At 35.4% G+C, this 24004-nt stretch overlaps 3 protein-coding genes across 7 annotated transcripts; 1 reads left to right on the forward strand and 2 right to left on the reverse strand.

The window, feature by feature from the left end:
• Positions 1–302: 302 nt before the first annotated feature.
• LOC132904400 (uncharacterized) lies at positions 303–1481 on the reverse strand. Its single transcript, XM_060954726.1, has 3 exons — positions 1369–1481; positions 834–1020; positions 303–572 (listed from the first exon to the last, which is right to left on the reverse strand). The coding sequence occupies exons 1-3, from the start codon at positions 1479–1481 to the stop codon at positions 303–305; spliced, it is 570 nt and encodes a 189-aa protein (XP_060810709.1).
• Positions 1482–2423: 942 nt separating this feature from the next.
• LOC106138399 (uncharacterized) lies at positions 2424–7443 on the forward strand. 3 transcript variants are annotated; one of them, XM_013339538.2, is made up of 9 exons: positions 2424–2685; positions 3794–3914; positions 4238–4395; positions 4774–4985; positions 5427–5650; positions 5791–5900; positions 6023–6229; positions 6406–6632; positions 7094–7443. In XM_013339538.2, exons 1-9 carry the CDS (start codon positions 2566–2568, stop codon positions 7323–7325), a joined length of 1611 nt encoding a protein of 536 aa, XP_013194992.1. In that variant the 5' UTR covers positions 2424–2565; the 3' UTR covers positions 7326–7443. The 3 variants fall into 3 exon arrangements, with proteins under 3 accessions (XP_013194992.1, XP_013194990.1, XP_013194991.1); XM_013339536.2 differs by having other exon boundaries at positions 4238–4985; XM_013339537.2 differs by having other exon boundaries at positions 4238–4985; positions 5442–5650.
• Positions 7444–8430: 987 nt separating this feature from the next.
• LOC106138428 (uncharacterized) lies at positions 8431–23381 on the reverse strand. 3 transcript variants are annotated; one of them, XM_013339572.2, is made up of 5 exons: positions 22951–23377; positions 18810–20708; positions 13951–14120; positions 12456–12647; positions 8431–9829 (listed from the first exon to the last, which is right to left on the reverse strand). In XM_013339572.2, the coding sequence occupies exons 1-5, from the start codon at positions 23039–23041 to the stop codon at positions 9569–9571; spliced, it is 2613 nt and encodes an 870-aa protein (XP_013195026.2). In that variant the 5' UTR covers positions 23042–23377; the 3' UTR covers positions 8431–9568. The 3 variants fall into 3 exon arrangements, with proteins under 3 accessions (XP_013195026.2, XP_013195027.2, XP_013195028.2); XM_013339573.2 differs by lacking the exon at positions 22951–23377 and adding an exon at positions 22059–22896; XM_013339574.2 differs by lacking the exon at positions 12456–12647 and having other exon boundaries at positions 22951–23381.
• Between the last annotated feature and the right edge of the window lie 623 nt (positions 23382–24004).

Raw genomic sequence — 24004 nt, forward strand, 5'->3', positions numbered from 1 at the left:
TTTAAAGGAGTACCATCTCTAATATACTAAATAATTACCTGTGATTATATAATCATTAATGCGTGGCCCAACTGCGGGCGCCCATATTTGCGAAATCTATTGAATGTAATCTCTGGTCACGCACAATATACATTTCCAAAACCGCACACAAGCAAGAAACTGACACACTGTAAATCAACTTACACAAAGTCTATAGTAAGTCTGTAATAACTTAGTTTTTAAAGGTCTCTTTCACATCTCTGCGTGTTCCCAGTTGCACCCTCCACAGAATTGATTCGAGGCACGGGGTCCCCCTTCTGACTTTACTCTCTCCACTTGGTCCAGTTTACGGCGTCCTGGGATTTCAGTCCATTGACTCGCATATCATCTTTCGGAGCGCCCCTTCTACCTGGGCCTGGCGGTAGCGGCCTGGCCAGACGTCTGCACCCCAAATAGTCTGCCGTTTTCCGCAAAACATGGCCGTACCAGCATAGGCGATTCTCCTTAATTTTGTCTACTATGTCACGGACATGAAGGTTTCCGCGGATATGGGAGTTCCTCACGCGGTCCTTCATGCATGATACTCCACACATCTAGCGCAGCATGTTCATTTCCGTGACACAAAGGTTTTGCTTGTGCCGCTCCAGCACAAGCCACATCTTGTTGCCATATAACAGGACAGGCCCAATGATAGATTTATAGACCTGCCCTTTAAGCATTTTACTTTACAACTGGCATTTTGGGGTCATAGACAACACCCGCCACCTCACGCCACTTTGCGCAGGCCGCTGTTATGCGTTGACGTCACAATCGGAATCTGTACTCCGAGTACAGATTTCGTTTGCCCGTCATACCAGTTTCCCCATGTCCGAATCCGCCATTGCGATATCATCAGCATACAGCCATGGGGCACATTTGTCACCTGCAGCTGAGACAAGCCCTTGGAACTTTAACACGTCAAGCCTCCACCGCTTGATTAAGCGACGGCAGCTCTCAGATGGCTTCTCAGGAGCGTTAACCCGCATATCCAAAGAGACGGTGCTGTTTAATGATACTCTCGCCAAGTATTATTTTGCAGTTGGCTACTTTACGGATTTGGTTCCGAATGGTCAAAAGTAATCCGAGTACGTCCGATTTGGGTCGCATCTCGCGCCTCTCTTATAGGTAATAAAGTAAAGAACGTAGTTAAGTGGTTAAGTAACCAAAGTAGTTTTTAAAGAACGTTTTCACGACGGCCAGGTCAGCAGCCACACACGTTGAAAGAATGTCCTCCCCCTCCGCGTTTCGGGTATTGTACCCGTAGCCTCAATGAATACGCTCGAACGCTTCACCCACGTGACCGTTAAGATCGCCACCCAAAACTATTGCCTTATTACATTAGGATATTACGCAGCACTTCTCCGATTCGACACCTGAACCTCGCTTTTCGTGTCGCTAGACTGTGGCGCGTAAGCACTTATTAGATGGGTAATAACGCCTTCAATGAGCACCTGCACGACCATTAGCCGATCACTGAAACGCTTCACTTCAAAGACGCTATCCTGAAGCCCCTCGGAGAGCACTAACTGCCACGCAATTCTCGCCACCAGGCGCCCCGGTACACCGGATTGGGAATGGCTACTAGCTTAACTACAGATCACGGCCAACCTCGCTTCGTTAGCCGTGCCCGCTCTTGGCACGCTAGCCTTTTTACACAGGAGCCGGGCGATTTTTAGGGGGTTTTGACTTAGGTTTAGGGATAAATGTTTTTGAGAGTTGTAGCACTGATTTTAAATTAATATCTGTGTACAACCCTTAACCCTTGTAGGTAACAAGGGATGATCGATATTAAGACAATATCGATATTAACATCGAATCAAAAATATCGATGTGCGTAAACATTGATTCAAAATCAACGATTATGTGTAAAGTATCGATGTTTTTTTTAAAATAAAATAAAACCGTCTATTATATTTATGAAAATTATTTATTGTAATTTTAATAACAAAAGTTTAACAAAAATATTACCAATCCCAGTATCTTTTGATCACACTTTATAAAAAAAATAACTTTGGCAGGATTTTTTCCCTTCAATCGGTTACGTTGCTGGTATAGGAGTTGGCCAGCTTTAGAAAAAAACCTTTCTGAAGCTGTGGATGTAGCTGTGCAAAACAAATACTTAAGAGCTATTTTCTTTAATTTTTTTTTTTTTGGATAGATGGATTCTAGCATTTTCCATAGGGGTAATGGGCCTTTTTTTAAATCAGGTACCGGACTTTTTAAATAAAATTGTAATTCCACGGGCATATTTGTGTCACGGAGACCAGACAATATATTATTTTATTCTATAACAAGTTTAATTTTTTCGATATATTTATTCCTAAAACATCGATGTGTCGATAATATTGAAGTCATAACGTCGATGTCAAAACATCGATGTTTATTCAACATAGATGAATATCGATCATCCCTATAGGTAACCCTTTGTCGTGCTCTACTTGTCGTTAAATTTTAAAAAACTAGTGGTTTTACATTACCTAGGTAGGTACCTATTCAGGTTTATGTTGCAAACGCAAAAGCCACATAATTTAGATCAGTCCGCCTAATATGGATGGATTGTTTCATAAGTGCCGACTGTGTTTGAAATTGGGTGATTTCTGTTCTATTTACGAGCAAGATGAGTCTATCAAGTTGTCTGAAATGGTCATGTCTTTCGCCGGAGTTCAAGTAAGTAGTCCATTATTGTCCCATTAAGCCGAACGCGGCTTAATTTTAAGGGAGTAAAATTAAAGACGCACTCAAAGAGTCATGATCTCTAATTGACTTAATACTTGTTTACCAAAACAACCGGGTGACTAGATATATATACATACATACATGAAATTACGCCTCTTTCCCGAAGTGGTAGGCAGAGACTACCTCTTTCCACTTGCCACGATCTCTGCATACATCCTTCGCTTCATCCACATTCATAACTCTTCATGCAAGCTCGGCGGTTTCGGGTACTTTTGACCTGACCCTTTACCTAGTCTAGTGACTAGATATTACACATATAATTAAATTATCATAATGTGTTTGTACTATCCTGTCGAATTTCCAAAAATACAAATAAATCGTTCTTGAAGGTTTTATCTTAGTAGGGACATAGTGGTCAAGCACCTGAACTGGATCTAAGAACTAAACATGTGTGATATACCTACCAAAACTAACTGCAGTGCACATAGTCTGCATAAAATAATTATGCGTTTTCTTTATTTCTAATCGACTTTGAAGTTGCAAAAATGAGATAAAAGAGTGAATATTGCATTAACTGCATGTACAATCACATGACATTTGCGACCATGGTTGGCACTGATTCAGATATTTAACTATTGACAAATCCAATTTAAAGCAAATTTCCATTGCGTCTTCAACTTTCAAAAATGCCTGATATTGCCTATGTCAAAAGGTCTCCACCTACTGCTCTGGGAAAGAGGTGTGATTTATGTTTGTATGTAAATTAGACTAAAACCTCTTTGGTGTATGAAATGTCAATGATGTAATGCTATTCTAAACACAATTCCATTTTAAACCCCCCAACGGAAAAAGATTGGTGTTATAAATTTGATATGTCTGTCTGCCTGTCTGTCTAAGTCATCATTTACACAAACTGATGAAGCTATTTTGTTTTTGGATTATAGGTGATTTATGTGCTTGTGTTCTTAGACTTGTTATACCTACCTAAGTAAAATATTATTAAGTCAGTCAAGTTGTAGTCATCTTTATGTGATTTTTTATCAATGTATAAAAAATCACAAATGGAATAAATGAATTAATCTCAAAATTTTTCTTTTAGATTTATGAGGGAGATGGACTTCCAGATAGAGTTTGTTCAACTTGTATTGAAAACCTGAGTACTGCTTATCTTTTCAAGCAACAATGTGAAAGAATTGACAGTGTTTTGAGGAAGTCTCCAGGTAAACTATAATATTTTTTTGGAAAACTAGGATTATAATCTGATTATGTTGATATTATCCATGGTACAAATTGGCCACCAAAGAGAAAATATAATGCATATAAGTGTATGTACCCTGCCAGCTCTTGTTTGCAGCAGCAGCTTTGTTGTGCCGGGAGGCAATAACTTATTATTATGTAAAGATCTTGTCTGGTGTATGTGTGTGTGAAAAGTACATTAGTTAGTAACTAATGTACCTTGTTCTACCTTAACTTTGATATGTTTTCATCCTCCATGGGAAGTGGCATTAAAGCCACAATTAAATTTATATATTTTTGTTTTCAGAAGCTCCAATAGTTCAGCCCAATATAACAGATTACAATGACTTGTTCAATCAAGAATTCCACATGCACTCAATATATGGTTCTATAGAAGGTGATAATGATCAGAATAGTGTAAAAGATGCTAACGCTCCTGAAAACTCAGTAGAAAACAACCAGGATGTGAGTGAAGACACTGATAGTGATATAGACTCAGTTAAATGTGTCTATTGTAATGAACATCACAATAACTTAGCACACATTTGTCATGTGAAATGCACTGTTGAAAATAATCAAATGCAGAGATCAAGTAGTAATGAAACACTAGTAGCTTCAGATGCTGATCCTATTAAACCTATTTTCCCTGATGACAAGGCTGCTGTTTTTGTAGCTTGTGTTCTGTGTGATGAAAAGTATGATCAGTATGATGACTATGTTTTGCACATTAACAAATGCACTACTAATGTTAAAATGCGACATTTCGTCTGCCCCATATGCCATGAAATTTTTTCTGATAAGTTGTTATACTTAGATCACTTAAGAGCATACCATTTTAAGCAGAGCAAACCACCACTCCCGATGGACCCTGGTGTTGATTGTGTAGATAGCTTCACTGCAATCTACTCGCAAGCAAGGAAACCTAAACTGGTACGTCGACAGATAGGTTGGTCTGTAGAAGACATCTATCAAGAGATAGACTGTGCAAAACCTGAAGAGCAACAGACAGCTACATCCAGTCCATTTAAAAATTTATTTTCCAAATTGGGGAATGAGTGAGTTAAAGTCCAATGTTGGCATGCCTGGGGATCATCAACGCTTTGCAAGTAACTAAACCAAATAACTTTAAAGCATAGATTTAATATAAGCATATATGTGGCACTAGATTAAAAATGATGAGGATGAGGTACTTGCCATAAAAACACTTAAGACAAGTAATCGTTGGTAGTATAATGGTAAACTGCCTATGAATGAAGTCTTCTTACAGTATTAAATTTAAATGCCAATCTAATGCTATATCTATATTAAGTCTATCTTACCTAACTAACATTCATTTCAGCTTTTTCACATAAATTTTTGGGTTCTACTGCTTGTCTCTATCTATACCTAAGTTTTTTAGTACAAATATGTAAATTTTTAGTGATAAAAATTTGAGCTTATCTTTGTTACATAAAAGTGGTTATTTTGATAAACTTTAAATTAATTTAATTTTAAAGGTGTTTTAATGACAGGTCCTTTAGTCGACAAAGTACTCCCAAAAAAGTGAGTTTTCGGAATTTCATCGAAAGCAGTAAGGCAAAGACGACAAACTATTTTCCATTCCGTAAATACATTGAAAATTACAAACAGAAGAAAAGAAATAGTGCATACAGTCCTATCAAAGATGGAAAATTGCAAGTTTCTAGTAAAATAAGATTATCTATGCCTGAACCAGCATCTGGTAAGTAAATTAGAGGGGTGATTGCGTTATTCCTATGTATTCCTGTGTAGCCATATAATTTGGTGTTTGCACATGCAAATACCAACAAACAGCAAGTGTAATAATTATAAATGTTAATAATAAATGTGATTGATTTTCAGATAGTGATTATAATTCTCCTAGTGGAACATCTGAAGAGTCTTGGAGAATGAAACAGAATTTAATATGTGCCTGTGACAAGAAGATCTTTATGTTGTCAGAGTTCATTCATGTAAGTAATTTGCTAAGACCACCATGGGTAAGGTACTAAATTTATATGTGTTAGAAACATATTGGTGTACCCTGGATTTTTCTGTTCCGTTACACATTTTTAACTCATGAATTAATTTTTAGGATCGAGACAGAATTGGGGCAATGATTAACGAATTAGGTGGCGTGGTGGCTGAAAATACGAAAATGGAAATGCTAGCAACCCACTTTATATCAGTGTTGCCCAATGACACATTCACAGGAATGATGGTGTGTGCACTAGCTACTGGCAAGTGGTTGTTGCATGTCAGCTACATCTATGATAGTTTTCGCTGCAAAAAATTCATGAGAGTATGTATTATTTGTATTCGAAAATTTATAAGGGATAAATCATAACTTACTTTGGAGTTAGTTGAATCTGTGTGATTTGTTCTGTATATGTACAAATACTAGTTATTACCCGTAGCTACGCTCGGGGAATTTAGTTTTTCCGAATGCGACACATAACATAAAACAAATAATTTCAGGAAAACATCTATGAATGGATGAAACATCCAAAAATATTGGAAATCGATAGTACAAGCGTGGAGGTCGCAAAGGCTGCTGTCTTCTGGCATTTGGAGTTGCAGGCGCTCAGTGCAAAATTCCCATTCGAAGGAAAGCAAATTGTACTGATCATGAAAAAGAAATATAGGCAATACTATCACATGATATTCAAGGCGTTGAAGGCAAAACCAGTAACATATGACCCGCGGTGAGTTATATGATTAAACATTATTTTTATCGTAAAAGGAAAGACCCCCTTTTTTTTTTTCTTCGAAGCAGAAATTCTTTTAACGGACTGCCTCCCGGGTGAAGACCCGGGCATCTAATCCTGGCCTGGCATCTAATGTGCCAGCCTACCCACTAAAACCCGTCCGGTGCGCCCTTTTCGCCATTTTGAGGACATCATGGGATCGCATGACATTTCACCACAATGCCCTTCGGCTCCCCTGTGCGACTTGCCAGGGACTCTTACCGTTTAGGCGACCAGTAAGTTGCTGGCTGCCCTTTTTACTTCAGGGTCAAAATTTGCCCCTAATGAGGCAGTAAGCGCGCGCGTTACCGCGCACGCCTTTATGCAATAGCGAACCTACTTTTATAACATGTCACTTTATACCACAGTCCTGTAGCCTTGGTGTCACACATCTCTTCATTTAATTTCGTCCATTTCAGGACTCCTGGTAGCTGCTGTTCGGCAGATTATTGTTTCGTGGATATGAAAATTATCGAGAGAGTGAAACTGCGTTTTTTTGCACGCCATAATGTTCCTGTTTTTCCATACCAGTATATTCTAGTCTACTTGCTGAAGAAGGGTCGCGTGGATGACGAACATAAATATTTGTTGCAAGAATGCAAGCGGTACCCACAAGGGGCCACAATCGATTTCTTAAATAATACTTGTTAAGATTTTAACTACTTAAATTAAATTTTATTTTTTATATATATTTCTAATTATGCCATATTAGTTATGTAAACAAATCATGAATATTTTATCATTTTTAAATAAAAATTATTTAATTTTAGTTGTATTTACTTCATTTTGTATGAATGTAAAACAATTAAGTACGACCTCTGCGACTGGCTGTTGTTGTTATAGTATGTGATTTGACCTGAGATTGTACAGATTTCCTGAACGCCACCTGTACGTAAATGTAGAATATTAATAAAAATACCTACAAATCACAAAAGTAACAATAGTTTCAAAGGCACATAGCCATCACCGGCACGACTGAAAGCCATAAAATAGGCACCTAAATAAATAATGGTAAAATAAACATCTTTCTAGCGTTAGGCCCGGTTGCATCTCGCCTCCTGGGCCCGGGTTGCGCCTATGACCATGGATGGGAAAGTTAACTAACATGCTCTAGTCTCGAGGCCCAGCAGAAATACAAACTAACTGAATATTTAAGGAAACGCAATAAACTTACCTTTCTATATAATAACCAAGCTGCGACGGTAGCTATCATAGTACCAATCATACCCCAGACTTGTAATGTATTCGGGAAAAAGTCTTCGTCAATATTAAATTTATCATCAGGTTCATCACATCCACAGAACAGGATCATACTGATCAGCATTGGCAGCATCCATCGATTTACAAAAATACTTCTGGGGCAATTTATTAATTTATACTTTAAAAATTACCATAAACCTGACAATTTGGACATTAAAAGTCTGGGAACTGAGCATTGTAACTGTCCGGTCAAGAAACTGCACAAGTTGTCAAATCAAAAACATCTAAAGAGGTAATATTTTTTACCTGACTGCGCTAACAATATCTTAGCCGCAAAAAAAAAAGACCTTCATTCTCAGTAGTAGTTCCGACTCTGCAGTAATAAGTACACAAGGGAAGCGCGCTGTTTTTCTGTGCTAGGTACACATACCATATGTGAAAAACCTTTGATCGGTACGTTTTTTATTATACCGATGGTACTATAGCATAAAAACCGATTTAATGACAAATAAGTGACTAATTAGAGTACCTACATAATTACGTAAATAAAAAGAAATTTTATTTGATCTGTTTATTTGTATTGTTTTTTTTCTATGATTCAATCATTTGTGTGCTTGTGGATTTGGGGCATGTTCCAAATTATTAAAAAATATATAAATATCGAGAGGAGGTGATCTTAGTACATATTGACAGACAGAACCCCTGGACGTGACGCCTAAGGGACTGGGTCTTCTTCAATAATTGGTGATAAGATTTAAGATTATAATAATTTTATCTGTGTCACATTAACAAAAATTTGACTGAGCCCAGACTATCTGATGTGAGGATTCAAAAATAGTACAAACAAACCATATTTAAAAAAATATTTTGAAAAGAGATGTTATGTAGGATTTACCTACTTTAAATTTCCCGGAGACCTATTAAGGCTGCTGTCCGTCTATTGACGCGGAGCCAGGCGGCGAAGCGAGGAAATATGGACCAATTGCGGAGCGGAGACTTTTTGCATTTTAATTGATAAATATTTTATCGCTTCTCCGGATCGCGGTCTGACTCAGCGTCAAAGACAGGCAGCCTAGGGGAAGTATTAGGCTCGAAAGAAAACTCAGTTTGTCTGAACCCTTATAGGTATTCGTATTGTCCATAATCGAGATGTATTAATAAAATATCATTTTGCTCATCACATTGTGGCTAAATCTTAAGCAGGGACTAATAAGATAGTCCCAGACAAACATTTGTTTGTGTGTCGTTTTGAAGAAAGAAAACAATGCTATTGATAGAATTGATTAAGTTCCTGACGTGTAGGGTCCAGGGGGTCTGGCATTCGTACAAATAAGATGTCTTTTTTCTTAATGCGAAAATAATGCCCTCATTGCTTCTTACGACAAATCTAATAACATTTCCATATAAAAGTAACATTCTTAATACCTTAATTGGGACGAGCGTACTTATTTCCCTTTAACTTGAATTAATTGTCATGTAATTTAAGCGAGCTCAGCTCGGTAAAAGATCTAATTGAAAAAAAAAATATATTTTACTAATGCTGTACAAAACAAGTTAATAGGAAATTATCTTGGGTCATTAAAAACCGACAAATTACAGGGTCATATTCTATAACCCTGACCTTACACTGAACAGCGCTGAATCACTTAAATTACACTTACAAATAACAAATTAATTACGAGACAGACTAGCATTTAATTTTGATCACTTGTACCATTTGAGAACAATTGATTGATGGTATCGGCGAATTTTTTGTGATGCAACCTATCTTTTATGATATGGCTGATGTTCATCTTATAATCGCTTTTCCTTTGTGCCATGTAAGCGAAAAGTGGTACAAATACCGTAGCAAAATCTTCAACGTTTTCTTTCTTGACAATGTTTTCTGTTATACAAATTCTGTCGATGACTGCATAGACCTGATTGTCCCTTAGCGGCTCTTCGAAGAATTTATGCTGAAACAACAATTTATATATATTTTTTCTGGGTCTAAACTAGTACCAAAACATCAGAAATTCTTAAAATAGACGATTGTTTTTAAATTAAATGTACCTATATTATATACTTATTTACCTGGAGTGATATCATAAAATTAAATATTATTGTTATAATACTTATTTTGTGTAAATATAATAGTATCTTACAGAAATGTAAATTTTTAAGGCTAAAGAGAAGAATTGGTAAGACAATCCGTATCCATTATATATATATTTATATATATAACTAGCGGACCCGACAGACTTCGTTCTGTCAAAAAGATTTGTAATATGACAGTTTTTTGTTCCTATCTTTTAGACCTACATTGCTTAGACAACAGTGAACTTTATACATTAGCAATAAAGCTCAAATTGACTGTACGTATTAGTTAGAAAACGTTTGTATGGGATAAAGAAAAGGACTGTTTTTAAAGTTTTTCAGGCAATTATTTGGTATTTTTTCACCGTAAAAACCATCCTTGAGCTTCGACGAATATTAAAAAAAATGAATTGGCCAAATTGGTCCAGGCGTTCTTGAGTTATGCGCTTACCAACACATTTAGCGATTCATTTTTATATATAAGATTAAGTCGACCCTCTAAGAATTATATATAAAATCCTTAAATGTACTGAAACATCACGAAGACAGATTCTACTCAATGTAACGGTTGGCTGTAAGACATACTGCTATTTGATAAGTTCGCGTTTATTAGATTTCTATGACTGTTTATGGGCGTTTTTTTGTAATAATTCATATTTGAATTATTTATTTACTATTTTATGTACACAGAGAACATCGAGAATGATAATCACAAAGAATAAAATTATAAACATACATAGGTTCTGCTTATTTCGAAAGAAATCTCTTCTAGCAGACACCGAGATAAGAGACATGATGGAAAGGGTGATAGGTGTGTACTCTACTCACACAACTATTTATAGACATCATAAACAAATACATAAATAACATATTATAAATTCATATGTAAATACCAAATAATAAACTTTCAGAAAATATATACAATAGATACCAAATTAGTAAGGCTTGGAGAGGTTATATTTCTTTTAAAATTAGGACATTGATTTAGTCTCACGTATCTCGGGAGGCAATGAATTCTACAATCTAACAGCATAGACGGATAAGGAGTTAGAGAAAGTGACCGTACGATGCATTGGGAGTTTAAGCATGGTCCTACGATGGGACCTGCATTGAGTATAAACAAGATATACAAAAGTGCGGTTGCGCAGATAAGCAGGATTATAGAGAATACTGAAAAGAAGGCAGGTATTCTCATATTTCTACGCAGACGAATGGGCAACCATTTAAGTTGCCTGCGAAACTCTAAGAGACGTGATTATACTTCTTGGGGCCAAAAATGATTAGCATTGAATGAGCAGAATTTGTTTATAAATTCTATAGAAGTTCCAGTTCCAGTAGCATCCACGAAGCACGCGTCAGAATAGTCGAGGAGTGGAAATATGAGGGATTGGCATAAGGAAACTTTTGTTTGAAAGGGCAACATTTTAGGACATTTTAAAGTGTGGAAGGAATAGTGTACCTTGCGACTAACCTCGTGAACGTGCTTCGACCAGCTTAGTGTGGAATAATAATACCGCGGTTCTTCGCAGTTTCAGCAAAAGCTATAACCAAACCATCCAGAAGTAATGGTTATGACACATAGGTCAATACGAATGAGCAAATGCTTACCACCAATGAGCATTGCCTGAAATTTAGATGGATATATTAGATATTTAGATGGTTAATAACCCAAAAGAGCTAGCCCAGCGACTCAGCTTGTATAAGCCATCGTTCATGGCAGCCACAGATGTATTAACCTCATCAGCCAAGCAGTGCCGGTAAAGCTGCAAATCGTCTGCATAGAGACGTACTCTAGAAGACAGAATATTAGTAACAGTATTAATGAAAAAGGAGAAAGGACACCGCCCTGGGGTACGCCAGTACTGAGCTCACACCAGTCAGAGAAGATCTCCCTTCGGGGAGTAGCCTCGTAGGAGTAGTAGTTCCCCTCGGCGAACCCACTGCAATGACGGCGAAGGTAGGAAGCAAACCAAGTAAGAACAACAGGTGACACGTTAATAGACCGGAGAATTCCGAGAAGGACATCAAAATCAACAGAGTTGAAGGCATTGCTGAAATCGGGAAGTACAATACAAGGGATTTGTGCTCCATAGCCCAGCGGATGTCATCGGTGACATAAAGCAAAGCTGTCACAGTGCTATGTCCTGCACGGAAACCTGACATAAGGACTTGATTAAAAAAAGAAGTTAATTGCATTTCAACAATCAGCTCAGAGACTTTAGACAGAAAGGGTAATATAGATATAGGTTTAAGCTGTGAAAGTGATCAATGATTAGACTTTAGGTTAGGGAATGACATGAGCTAGTTTCCAAGACGCAGAGAAATATCCGGAAGTTGGGTAAAAATTAAATATAGGAGTAACAAACAGAATGAATAGCAGGGAGAAGGAACGTTATCATTTTTGTAGTGATCTGATGATCTCAGCAGCGTTAAAAGTGACATGAAAAAAGGCTCTCAACTAATATAAATAATAATATAAAAAAAGATAAAAAATACGATACATACCCTTATTACATACACAAAGTTTACATAAGCGTAGAGAAGACATAGCCAGGAGCCTCGATCATGATTGCGACCTTCAGCGTACGCGACGAAGTATAACGCATCATGAAATAAAGTTAAAATCGTGTTTTTGGGAAAAACTGTGTAACTGTCCCATAAGTCACACCATTCATCATGTGAACATAAACATATAATCTGAAAATACGTATTTTTTAGTAGGTATTAATAAAAACTGTTCATCTTTAAGGACACACTTAAATGTCAGTCAAGGGAGAGGCTAGCAAACATTTGATCCTGCTCTTTGGGCGATGGGCTGATCGTGGTCATTCAGTCTTTTCAAGACTGTGGTCTACCCGTTAAGAATAAAAAACGTGATTATATGTATGTATAGAAGATACTACTTAATTAGCGATAAGTCCGCCTTTGTACCTTATAACCTGTGTTTTTTTTTTTGTTTTTCTTTTTTCTTATAGTGCAATAAAGAGTGTATCTATCTACTACCCTACCACTTTTATAAGACGCATCGTCAAATTCGACGGCGAAGAATAGCACAACGTACCGCCGACTCAAACCGAATAAAAACTCAATAAAATTACGACCTTATTACAAGCCATTAAACTTAAAATAAATGGATAAATAAATACGGGACAAATTACACAGATTGAGTTCGTCTCGAAGCAAGTTCGAAACTTGTGTTACGAGATACTAACTCAACGCGATGCTATATTTTATCACTACTTGATAAACATCCTAGACCCAGGCCAATCAGAAAAAGTTCTTTTCTCATCATGCCCTGGCCGGGATTCGAACCCGGGACCTCCGATGTCACAGACAAGCGTATTACCGCTGCGCCACAGAGGCCGTCAAATTGTCTGTACATTGAGTATATTTAAAAAAAAAACATAACGATCAAGAAATAGTAACCGAGCATGAATTTGAAGAAAAAGTCTCTGTATGTTTGTTTGTACACGCTAATCTCCGGAACTACTGAACGGATTTGAATGAAACTTTTTTTGTTGTTGTCTGGCCAACATAGGATATAATTGATTTTGGTATCTGGAACAGCTGATGTCGAACCAGAACAAATCAGCTAATCTATAGGAAATATCGAAAAGACGTTCTTACAATTGTGTCTGCATTTGCATTTTCTGTTAGCGTATAAAATTTAAGATCAGGAACACCTGATTTATCTATATTATGTATTTATTATAAAATATAGTATCGTTGAGTTAGTATCTCGACAAACAAGTCTCAAAGAACTTACTTCGAGGCTAACTCAATCAGTGTAATTTGTCCCGTATATATTTATTATTTATTTATTTAATTTTTTTACTGTTTTATTATATATTTATTGATTGATTGATGATAATGAGGCGGATCTTATGCCTGTTTATTAAGTTGTCGCTTTTGGAAATGAGGTACCCATCCTAGGCTCTTCGCCAGAGAAGTAAAGACGTTACAGGAAGAATAAGAAGTCCAGATTAAAGAAAACGGTAACCTTTGCAAGCCAGGAGACTTCCCGTTCCATGTCCATATTGTAGTTGATGCCCTTTCCGCTGATTATTTCTGCAAAGTTGGACCCTGGCAGTTGCCACAGCTTTCTGTAGTAGTACAAATTCAATGGATGCAAGCCTTTAATTTTGCTCTTCAGCCAATTTCTATCTTTATCTGTAAACCATTATAAAATTGTAAATTATATATATAAAAGCGAAAAACACTCACTTAGGAATCACGAAATCTACTGAGCCAATAAAGATGAAATTTGGCAGAAAGGTAGATTTTAATTAGGAGGGATCCACTAAGAAAGGATTTTTGGAAATTCTATTTCTAAGGGGGTGAAATAGGGGTTGCAAGTTTGTATGAAACTTCGTCATTTTTATTGTTGGACACATGAAATTTTAGATTTTTTAATTCATTAATGGGATTTTGAAAATTGTTTTCCTAAGGGGGTGAAATAGGGGTTGCAAGTTTGTATGAAACTTCATCATTTTTAGTGTTGGACACATTAGGTTTAAATTCACGGTTAGATTAAAATATTAATTCATTTATTGGATTTTGAAAATTGCGTTCCTATAGGGGTGAAATAGGGGTTGCAAGTTTGTATGAAACTTCGTCATTTTAATGTTGGACGCATGGAATTTAAGATTAAAATTTACGGTTAGATTAAAATAATAATACATTAATAAAATTTGAAAATTGCATTCCTAAGGGGGTGAAATAGGGGTTGCAAACTTTGTCATTTTTAATGTTGGACACATGAAACGTTAGATTTGTTTAGTAAAAAATTAGAATACAGTAATAAAATTTTAAAAATTGCATTCTTATCGCAGTGAAATAGGGGTTGTAAATTTGTATGAAATTTCGTCAATTTTAACGTTGGGCACATGAAATTTTAGAATTAAATTTTGGTTAGTATGAAATAATTTGAAAACTGCATCTCAAGAGTGAAAAATAAGGGTTGGAAGTTTGTATGAAACATCGTTTTATGATGGGTGTCGAAGTGCGAGATGTCTTAAATATTGGTTAGTAAAAAATATCAGTTGCGGAAAGCAGGATGGCACTAAATAGGATGGGATGGGACAGGATAGGACTGGACGGGGCAGGACGGGACACAACAGGTTGGGACGGGACGGAACAGAACGAGAAGAGACGGGACAAGACGGGAGAAGCCATATGATTTTAAATCAAATATAAACTTAAAACAGTCCCGCACGATACGGGATTAAAAAATGGGTGAAATTTTATGGCGTATCCTTATAATCTAAGTGGCAAGTGGATAGATGTCTTTATAATTTGTATATGTTATTATTTTGACAGAATATTTGCATTGAAATCATCAATTTTATACTTATTCACATTCACATTTTTTATATCTAGACAATTCACATTCGTCCACGGTTTAAATTTAAAATCCATACATATTTGTAAATGGACATCCAGTGAAAAAGCCGCAGCGTAGTTCGTTCCGCCGCTTCGTCTACACTTGCGCTCTGGAAGCGGCAGTAAATATGTGGCCGTCCAAGCGAAAAGGGCCCACTGAGCACTTTCTAGTTTCCGAGATATTTGAGATTTTGTGAAAAAAGGTGGAAAATTGGCATAATGCGATTTTAATGGATTTTAATGCAACATGCAATGGGCTACATTTTCGTATAATAATCGCCTTTAAATAACGAACACAACGTGAGAAAATTGCAATTATAGGTATGTTTAGTGAAAAGAGACCAGTTATCAACACTCTTTAAATTGAATGATTGAAATTGAATTCTATAATGATAATGAGTTAAATAACAACTAATGTCGATGTTTAACCAACCACAAAGACATCTACTGTCAACAGCGATATTTTATAATAGAAATTTTTTGACTAACGGTGTCGCGCCAAATGTCCATAAGTCACGAAAAGCTCCTTACAATTGTATAATTTAGGTACAAACCAGAGCTGATGTAGTTAATTATATAAAACAGTACTCCAATGATAATGGTTTAGTTTTACCTGGCCGTCTACCAGGTCACCGATATAATTCTGATCTAGTGTATAGTAGTAATACTTCGTTGCAGATCATACGAAATAAATCATACGTTTATAAAACATATTGTGATTCACTAATTTCACTGAATAATATTCCTGTTGGTAGGAGTACTTGGTACGACCTCTGGGAAACATTTTGCCCAAATGTTGTTGTGCAGAAACCGAAAACTGACCTTTGCGCAGTTTGTCAAAAAAATGTAACAACATTAGGAAAAATGAATGCTTTGAGTGAAGAAGAAAAATTAAATCTCATAATTAAATCAAAGCAACACTTAGACCTAGTACAAATTGAAATAAAATATTACAGTGATATAATCAGATGTGTAAGGGATTCATTCTCTGAATCTTTCCCTATGCTTGGACCTAATATTATTTGTAGTTACGATGGTGTTATGCATTACTCTTTTGATTTTGCTCAGCAAGTTCATTTACTACATAACTCTCAACAGATAGGGGCCATTATATTTTTTGACAGGGTTCAAAGTCAGTTTATTTGGTGTTGCTGTAGAGCCATTAAAGAAATTTGTCTTATATATTATCCCTGAATCATGTCATACAGGTAAAGGGGCTAACGTAATCATTTCATTGCTGCATCATTTTTTTGCAAATTTCGGATTAGGTGAAACCGATGTTGTGTGCCACGCTGATAACTGTGCTGGGCAAAATAAAAATAACTATGTTATGCAGTATGCCACGTGGCGAGTTGTTACAGGTAGGCATCGGTCATTTCGCATGTCATTCCTTCCCGTAGGGCATACCAAGTTTGCCCCAGACATGTACTTTGGACTTTTTAAAAAAAGTTTTAGAAATAGAGAATCTAATAAATTAATGGATTTGGTTGTAGCCGCAGTTCAGGCTTGTCCAAAAACTAACGCAATGACAGCTGTTCTCACAGGTAATGAGAAAGGTGATACTTTTATAAAAATGTATGACTGGGCAAAATTTTTTCAATCAGATGCTTCTACCATAAGCCAGCTATTAACATTTTCCCATTTTGAATCTAACGCAAATAACAAAGGGCACATGCTTTGCTACAAAAATATTTCTGAAATGCTACCATCGGTCGTGGCAAAAGTTTTAAATCCAAATAAAGTATATGACCAACTTCCAACAGAAATATTCCCGTCAGGTATGCCTATAGAAAGGCAATGGTATTTGTATAACAAAATACGTGAATTTGTCGAAGAAGCATCTAAAGATATTTTGTGTCCCAAACCAATAGTCTTAGACGACATATCCACTCCTAGTCAATGTAGTGTAGTAGAAGGAACAACTATCACACACACAAATCAAATTGCTAAGAGTGTTAGAAAAACGCCAACTTGTTCATACTGCAAGGAAGTTGGTCATAGGAATCAAGTAAGAAACGGGTCATATTTTTGTCCAAAGCGCAGGTCAGAAAATATTTGAGATTTAATTCTGACTTTTGAAACCTGTAATAGGTTAATTCTTTTTTTTTTGTAATGTGTCGTATTAATGACTTTTAATTCATTAATTTTTATTCTTTTGACGTAAATTTAATCTGTTTTTGTATAATGTCCTACGAGTAGTATCTATATTCTTAATAAATGTGTGTTACAATGTACGCGAAATATAACCTAATTTCGGTCAACTCGACCCATTTCCTAAACTTAACATAACTACCAATTAGTTTTAAGTTTTTATTTTTTTATTCGATAGTGTTGCCATAATAAAAACTAGTAAATTTTATACTTAATACATATATTGTTCTATTGTAATAAATAAGAATCTACGTAACTGACAACTAGATCTCTAGCTATTACAGTTTAAAATTTTATTATATTCAACTGGGCCCTTTTACTAAACTTATTATAAAGTTAGTTTAAGCTTCTATTTTTTTATTCGATAATGTTTCCATAACATTAACTAATTGATTTTATACTAAACATATTGCTCTATAATAATAAATAATAATCTATGTAACTGACAACTAGATCTTTAGATAATACCTACAGCTTAAACTTTCAATGTCTGTTTCCCAACAATTTGATTTTTGTAAGTGTGAACTTTGAAAATTTTTTATTCCAATAAATGTTATTATGATAAATTTTTTTTTTATTCCATATGATCAACCAACTATTTAACTATCCAAATATGGCCTTAACTCAATACCACCCAAGTGGTACCTTTATGCTTGGACTGCCACATATAATTATACTAACGTACGTTGACGTCATTAAGTGGTACCTTGTATCCTATTTTGAAAATTTCTATTTCGGACCTCGGTACAACAAACGCAGGTTAGAAACAGCGATTGAACTGCTCTGCCGTCGAGCCGCAATGTGATGTCTTTTACAGAGTTTCTTGTATTACAACTTAATGCGGCCTTCAAACTGCGTTGCTTCGAACCTGCGTATGTTGTATTCGTGCTTGTGCGTAAAAATAAATAATTTATTAAATTATTAACTTTTGCCCGCGACTTCGTCCGCGTTACTTTTTTATCAGTAAAAAGAAGTCATGTCCTTTCTCAAGATGAACGCTATCTCTGTACCAAATTTCATTAAAATTGGTTCAGTTATTTAAGCGAAAGTGTTACAGAAAGAGTTAGGTATTTTTACATTTATGATATTAGTAACAATTATTTTTCTTCCCGTGGATGTCGTAAAAGGCGACTAAGGGACAAGAGCACATACATCCAGGTGCCACAAAAGCATACCCAAAGAGGGTTGACGTCAGGCAGGCGACCGGTCATAAAAGTAGGCCAAAACTTTCCAGTATACAGAAGTAATTGGTAAAAACTAACATACTGTGCCAACCCCACGTAGAAAGAGGTAAAAGGTAACAATGAAGAAGAAGAAGATTATTACCTGGAATGCTATTATGATATGAAGACATCATGGAATTTTGGAACAGCACTGCTAATGTAAGTGTTTCTGGAGCAATTGGCACGAAATTGGTAATCTTCCAACGAGCCAATTCCAGCACCTGTGCCATCATGGCCAGTATTGGTGCCCGGTATTGTGACAAATCATATGGTAAGAACACTTCCATCAACAAATTAAGCAACACATTTAGGCTGAATAAATTTCTACTCAATAATACTTTATGTAAATTTGGCATTATGAACAATATGAATAATTTTGGTTTGCTTATTATGTTTTTACACTCTAGTTCAGTTACGAAATCTACAAAATTAGTTTTATTTTCTTCTGTATTCAAATTTTCAAATGTGTTTTGCATAACTTCAAATAAACAAGGTCTAGTGTCAGAAGTATAGTAATGATTTGAAAATTTTTCTACCAATTTCATTGTATCTACCATTATATTGCCCTGGTAAGTATTTTCCAATGCTAAATCAAACATTTTTCCAAAAACTCGCTTGGGATTCTGAAGGAACAATGTAAGGAAATCTGACGTAATTGGTTCACTCGATGCAATAGCTTTGTTAAATGATTCTATGAGCAGAGTATGAAAATCTTCAGTTTCTGTCATATCAACAAAAACTTTTTCAGGGAATTGTTCATTGAGTAATTCATATTTGCTGTGATTGTTGCAATGCTGGAACGCTTTAACTGCCAATACTTCAAGATAATATTTATTATCTGTTTTGCTGGATAAATAAGTTCTAATAACTTTAAAAAGCCTGAAACAATGTTCTTCATTCAAAAGATTAATATTAGTAGACAAACACTGAATGAGAATATCATGATGACATAAATCTTCTTTTTCTATTAAAGCTTGTAACCAAATTTCTTTAGTATATTCAATGTTAATATTTTGACAGATAGTAAGGCTGTCTAAAGTGTTCACCAGGTCAATTGGATTAATAGGTTTACTGGATATCTGTTGTAACATAACCACTACTGAATGCTCCGCTAAACTGCTCACACTCAGTAATTTACTGCATACTTTGTAACAGAATTCTCCAATTTTCTTTTGCATGCTTTGAGTATCCTCTAAAAATTCACTCCAGGAACAAAATATTTCTACACTTATTTTCATCACAAGGTTTTGAACTTTGTTTAAAAGGTCATCATGTACTTCACCCAAACATTCCATTATAGACAAATTAGGGCTGTCACAAATTTTAAAATTAAACTCATTGAGAGGAGTTTCTTCGAAATGAGTATACGTATATACTGGACCAACATCACCAGGACAAAGCACTTGTGTTCCTGTGAATATTTCTAAGCAATTGTAGACTATCTGAAGAAATGTATAAAAGCAGTCACCATTGTACCTATATAAATTATCTTTACTCAGATTATTAAGTTTTGCTGAATTTGGGGGATCACAGAAGTATTTCGTACATTTCTGGAATATGCTTAAATTCCTAGATAAAATATCCATTAAAGTATTTTCATCAAGACTGTAGAAATTAAGTCTACAAATAGCAAGATAAGTTGCTTCAGTGATGATTTTTAATTTGTTTAGGCACTCCATAGGGGAATAGTACTTGATATTGTCTATAAAAGCAGAAGCTAATTCCAAACTCATTTGAGGGTTACAAAATGCTATTGATTCTGATACAAATCTGTCAAAATTAAGCCCCCAAAATATTTCACATAACAGATATTTAGATATTGAAGGCAGCATCCACAAAATACTTTGAAGTTTACTTATGTCTGCCATGTCTTCTAAAATATCCAAGTCTCCATTCAATATTAAATATAAAGCTATATTACGAAGTTCCTTTACAGAAAAATTTTTTTCTTCCAGAAGATTTCGGATGCAGGTTATAATGTAGTCAACTTTTTCTTCATTACCTAAAACAGTAAATATATTTTTTTAAAATAATTAAGGCTTATTGCCCAGTAAGGTCAAATCATACATAATGACGCCGCAGCCGCCGCGTTCGAAAAAATACTAAGTACTGTGCACCCTTTTCTACAATAGTTCCAACAAAATGATACTTAGAAGAAAAAAAACTGTTTTTTTACTCCTATTAAGCCCTTTTTTTTAATGATGCTTAGGGGCTTAGGTATGATCTTAAGCATCCTATAAGGTCATATGAACTTTTTTTCCTGCATGGGATATTTTTGGAGTTATACTCATTTTATATTATATTTATGTTCAAAGTTGATTTGGATGCTTATGGACAAACCTAAGCCCTGGCATGATAAAAAATAGGGCTTAATAGGGTTTAAAAAACAGCAAAAAGTCTCAAAAACCCTTTCGTATACCCTCACCTGGGAGATTCCTAGTGGGGAATGCAGAGGTGGAAAAGGTTACTAGGTGAAGATAGGGTGATTGCGCTGGTTTTCGTCCAATTAGCGGAGTTGCTAGCTTTCAGACGTAAAAATAATATGATAAAGTATCCTAATTAAAATAGCTCATATTTGTTTATATACCTCATATAGTCTATTTTTGATAAAAATTAAGAAACTTTTCATTATAACTACATTGTTTTTTGTATAAATAATTAAATGTTAAATGGCATTTTCACTAGTTTTCGTCCAAATTAGTTTGGTTTTCGCCCTGGTGTGATCTAGTTTCCGTCCAGTATGTAAAAAAGAGTAAAAGTGCAATGTTAAATAAAAACTGTTTTCTTAATCTTTTATTTAATCAACAAAAATATTTATTCTTCAGCAGTAGATTTCCTGCTTTTTTTATTTCCCCGAATCCATCTATAACAATTAATTTCATAGTTTAGTACCTACTAGAAAAACCTGTACGAATTAACAAGAAAATGTGTTAGAAGTAGATTCCACACTATGATGGACGAAAACTAATACAAAAAAAATTGCTGTTTAGTTTTCGTCCATGCCATTTAAACATTTTTTTAAACAAGCAATACCGAGAAATTATTGGACGTTAACTAAATATCTTGTCAAATAGCCAATAAAGTTCATTTCTTAAGAAAACGCATATTTTTTATAGGTCTGAAAAAGTAAAATGAACATTCCAAATATTTAGCTTGCTGTTTTAGTTTCCGTCCACGTGGACGGATACCAAATAATTGGTAAAATAGGCATGTCAGTATTCGTCCGCAAACTTTTACTAAGATTACTACAAAAACATTGTAAAATAACCTAAACATAATGTTAGTTAAACTCTTAAATATCCTTACATGCCAAAATATTACTCAATGTATATGAAATAGTCATAAAACCCACCACGGAGTGTTCCTGCACCAGCTATTTTTTTTGTATCGGCAATGACGTCTACAAAACACGAACACATGCCGGCCACTGAGTTTAATGTTTTCGAAGTTTTCACTTGACAAATTGGATTTTGTGGTTGTTAGAACTGTTGCTTTGTTAAGTATGAAGGATCGTGACAAGATGCAACATGCGCGCTGCATAGGTGTGTTTATATTCCTTTTATATGCGTTTAGAAGTTAAATGGACGAAAAGTAGAACTGGACGCCAAACCGAGGCAATTACCCTATTTAGGTAGCAGCCGGCTGAATGAGAATGGCAGTCACAAAATGGAGACAACAGTTTGTATTGAGATAGCTTGTAGTAACTTTACAAGATGAGCAAGGTGATCTGCAACAGACACAAGCCTTATACTTCGAAATAAGTATGGTGCTATGCTACATTTTCTCAGCACTGCTGTATGGAGTCTAGTCATTGACCTTGACAGAAAACCACAAAAAAGTTGGAGGCATTTGTTGACAGATGTGGATATATGGCCAAATGCTCGAAATATCCTGGCAAAACAAAATTTTTAATTTTGGAGCTTATGAATATGTATGAATGAAGAAAGTTGAAAAGTGGAGAAAATGCGCCGCTTATGGTTCAGCAACCTTCGCGACACGTACGTACGGAGTACCACCTCACCGTTTCTAACATACATAAATCACGCCTCTTTCCCGGAGGAGGAGGCGGAGATGACATATTTCCAGTTGCCACGATCCCTGCATACTTTATGCAAGCTTGTCCGTTTTCGGTACTCTTGTTACCTGACCTTTTGCTAGAACGTCTTTGATTTGATCAAGGTTGGAGCAACAGAAAATCTCGAAGATGGTATTTTCATAAAATTAAATCACATTTTCAAACTCACCGCCTTTTGCCGTTAATTTCGAAAATTGATACGTTTCGCCCAAAGATATAGCTACACCTTGCATAGCAACTATTTCAGGAGAGTATTCCATTCTCTTAAAATCTAGATATGATAAATTTTTTTAATAATTTGGGTTTGTTTATAAAATTAAATCAGGCGATAGAACAGTTGACATAATTAGACTGACCACAAACTAAATAGAGCTGACAATGACCTCTGAAGAACTATCAGTGCCATACCCTATGCATGGACTTTTCCTGCATAGGTACCTAAATAAACAAACCGGGCTACCAACATGGTGAACTAGAGATGTTCACTTGTTCGTTTAGTCAATAGTATTTTATCGATGGATGAGTGAGCTTTGAACATTATCCATTTCCGATCACAGTTGTAACTTTAAAGTTGTTTAAATTTTAATACGTCTGTGATTTCTTTCTACATCGGGAATCCTAACTATATAAGTCATTCTGATAAAAAAGTATTTGGAAATTAAATATAATTATTACCCTGTGATTCAAATAATAGCTAAACCGCTGGACCGTTTGTAATGAAATTATGGTATAGTTGTAGTTAAATACCCGAGTTCAAATTAAGGTTACTTTTTTTGTAAACAAATCAATCCCCCAAAGTGCTGCAGTTAGTGATGTACCGTGCCCGGGAATTGCCTCGAAATTTACTTACTGGAAATTTTACTGGAATCACTGCCAGCAACGTTCCCGAAATAGGATTTTACTGGGAATATTGATTAACTATTCTAATAATTTAAGTCAAATAGGTATATTGTATTCACATATGTTTATGCGTGCCTTGATACTAAAATTATAAATTATTCTTTATATATAATAAATCACACAATAAAGCACAAAATGTTTGTCGGATTATTCTGACATTCACGTTTAAAGAGTGAAGAGATAAATTCGTTCATGTCTTCTTTGAAGTATTTATGTTCTTTTGAATCTTCGAGATTTTGTTTTGACTAAATTATATGTATAAACTTTATGATAAGCGAATGTCAAAGATTGTTGTAAAATCGATTGCTCTTTCGTGGCCCTTG

The sequence above is a fragment of the Amyelois transitella genome, chromosome 4, assembly GCF_032362555.1.
Source record: "Amyelois transitella isolate CPQ chromosome 4, ilAmyTran1.1, whole genome shotgun sequence".
NCBI lineage: Eukaryota > Metazoa > Arthropoda > Insecta > Lepidoptera > Pyralidae > Amyelois > Amyelois transitella.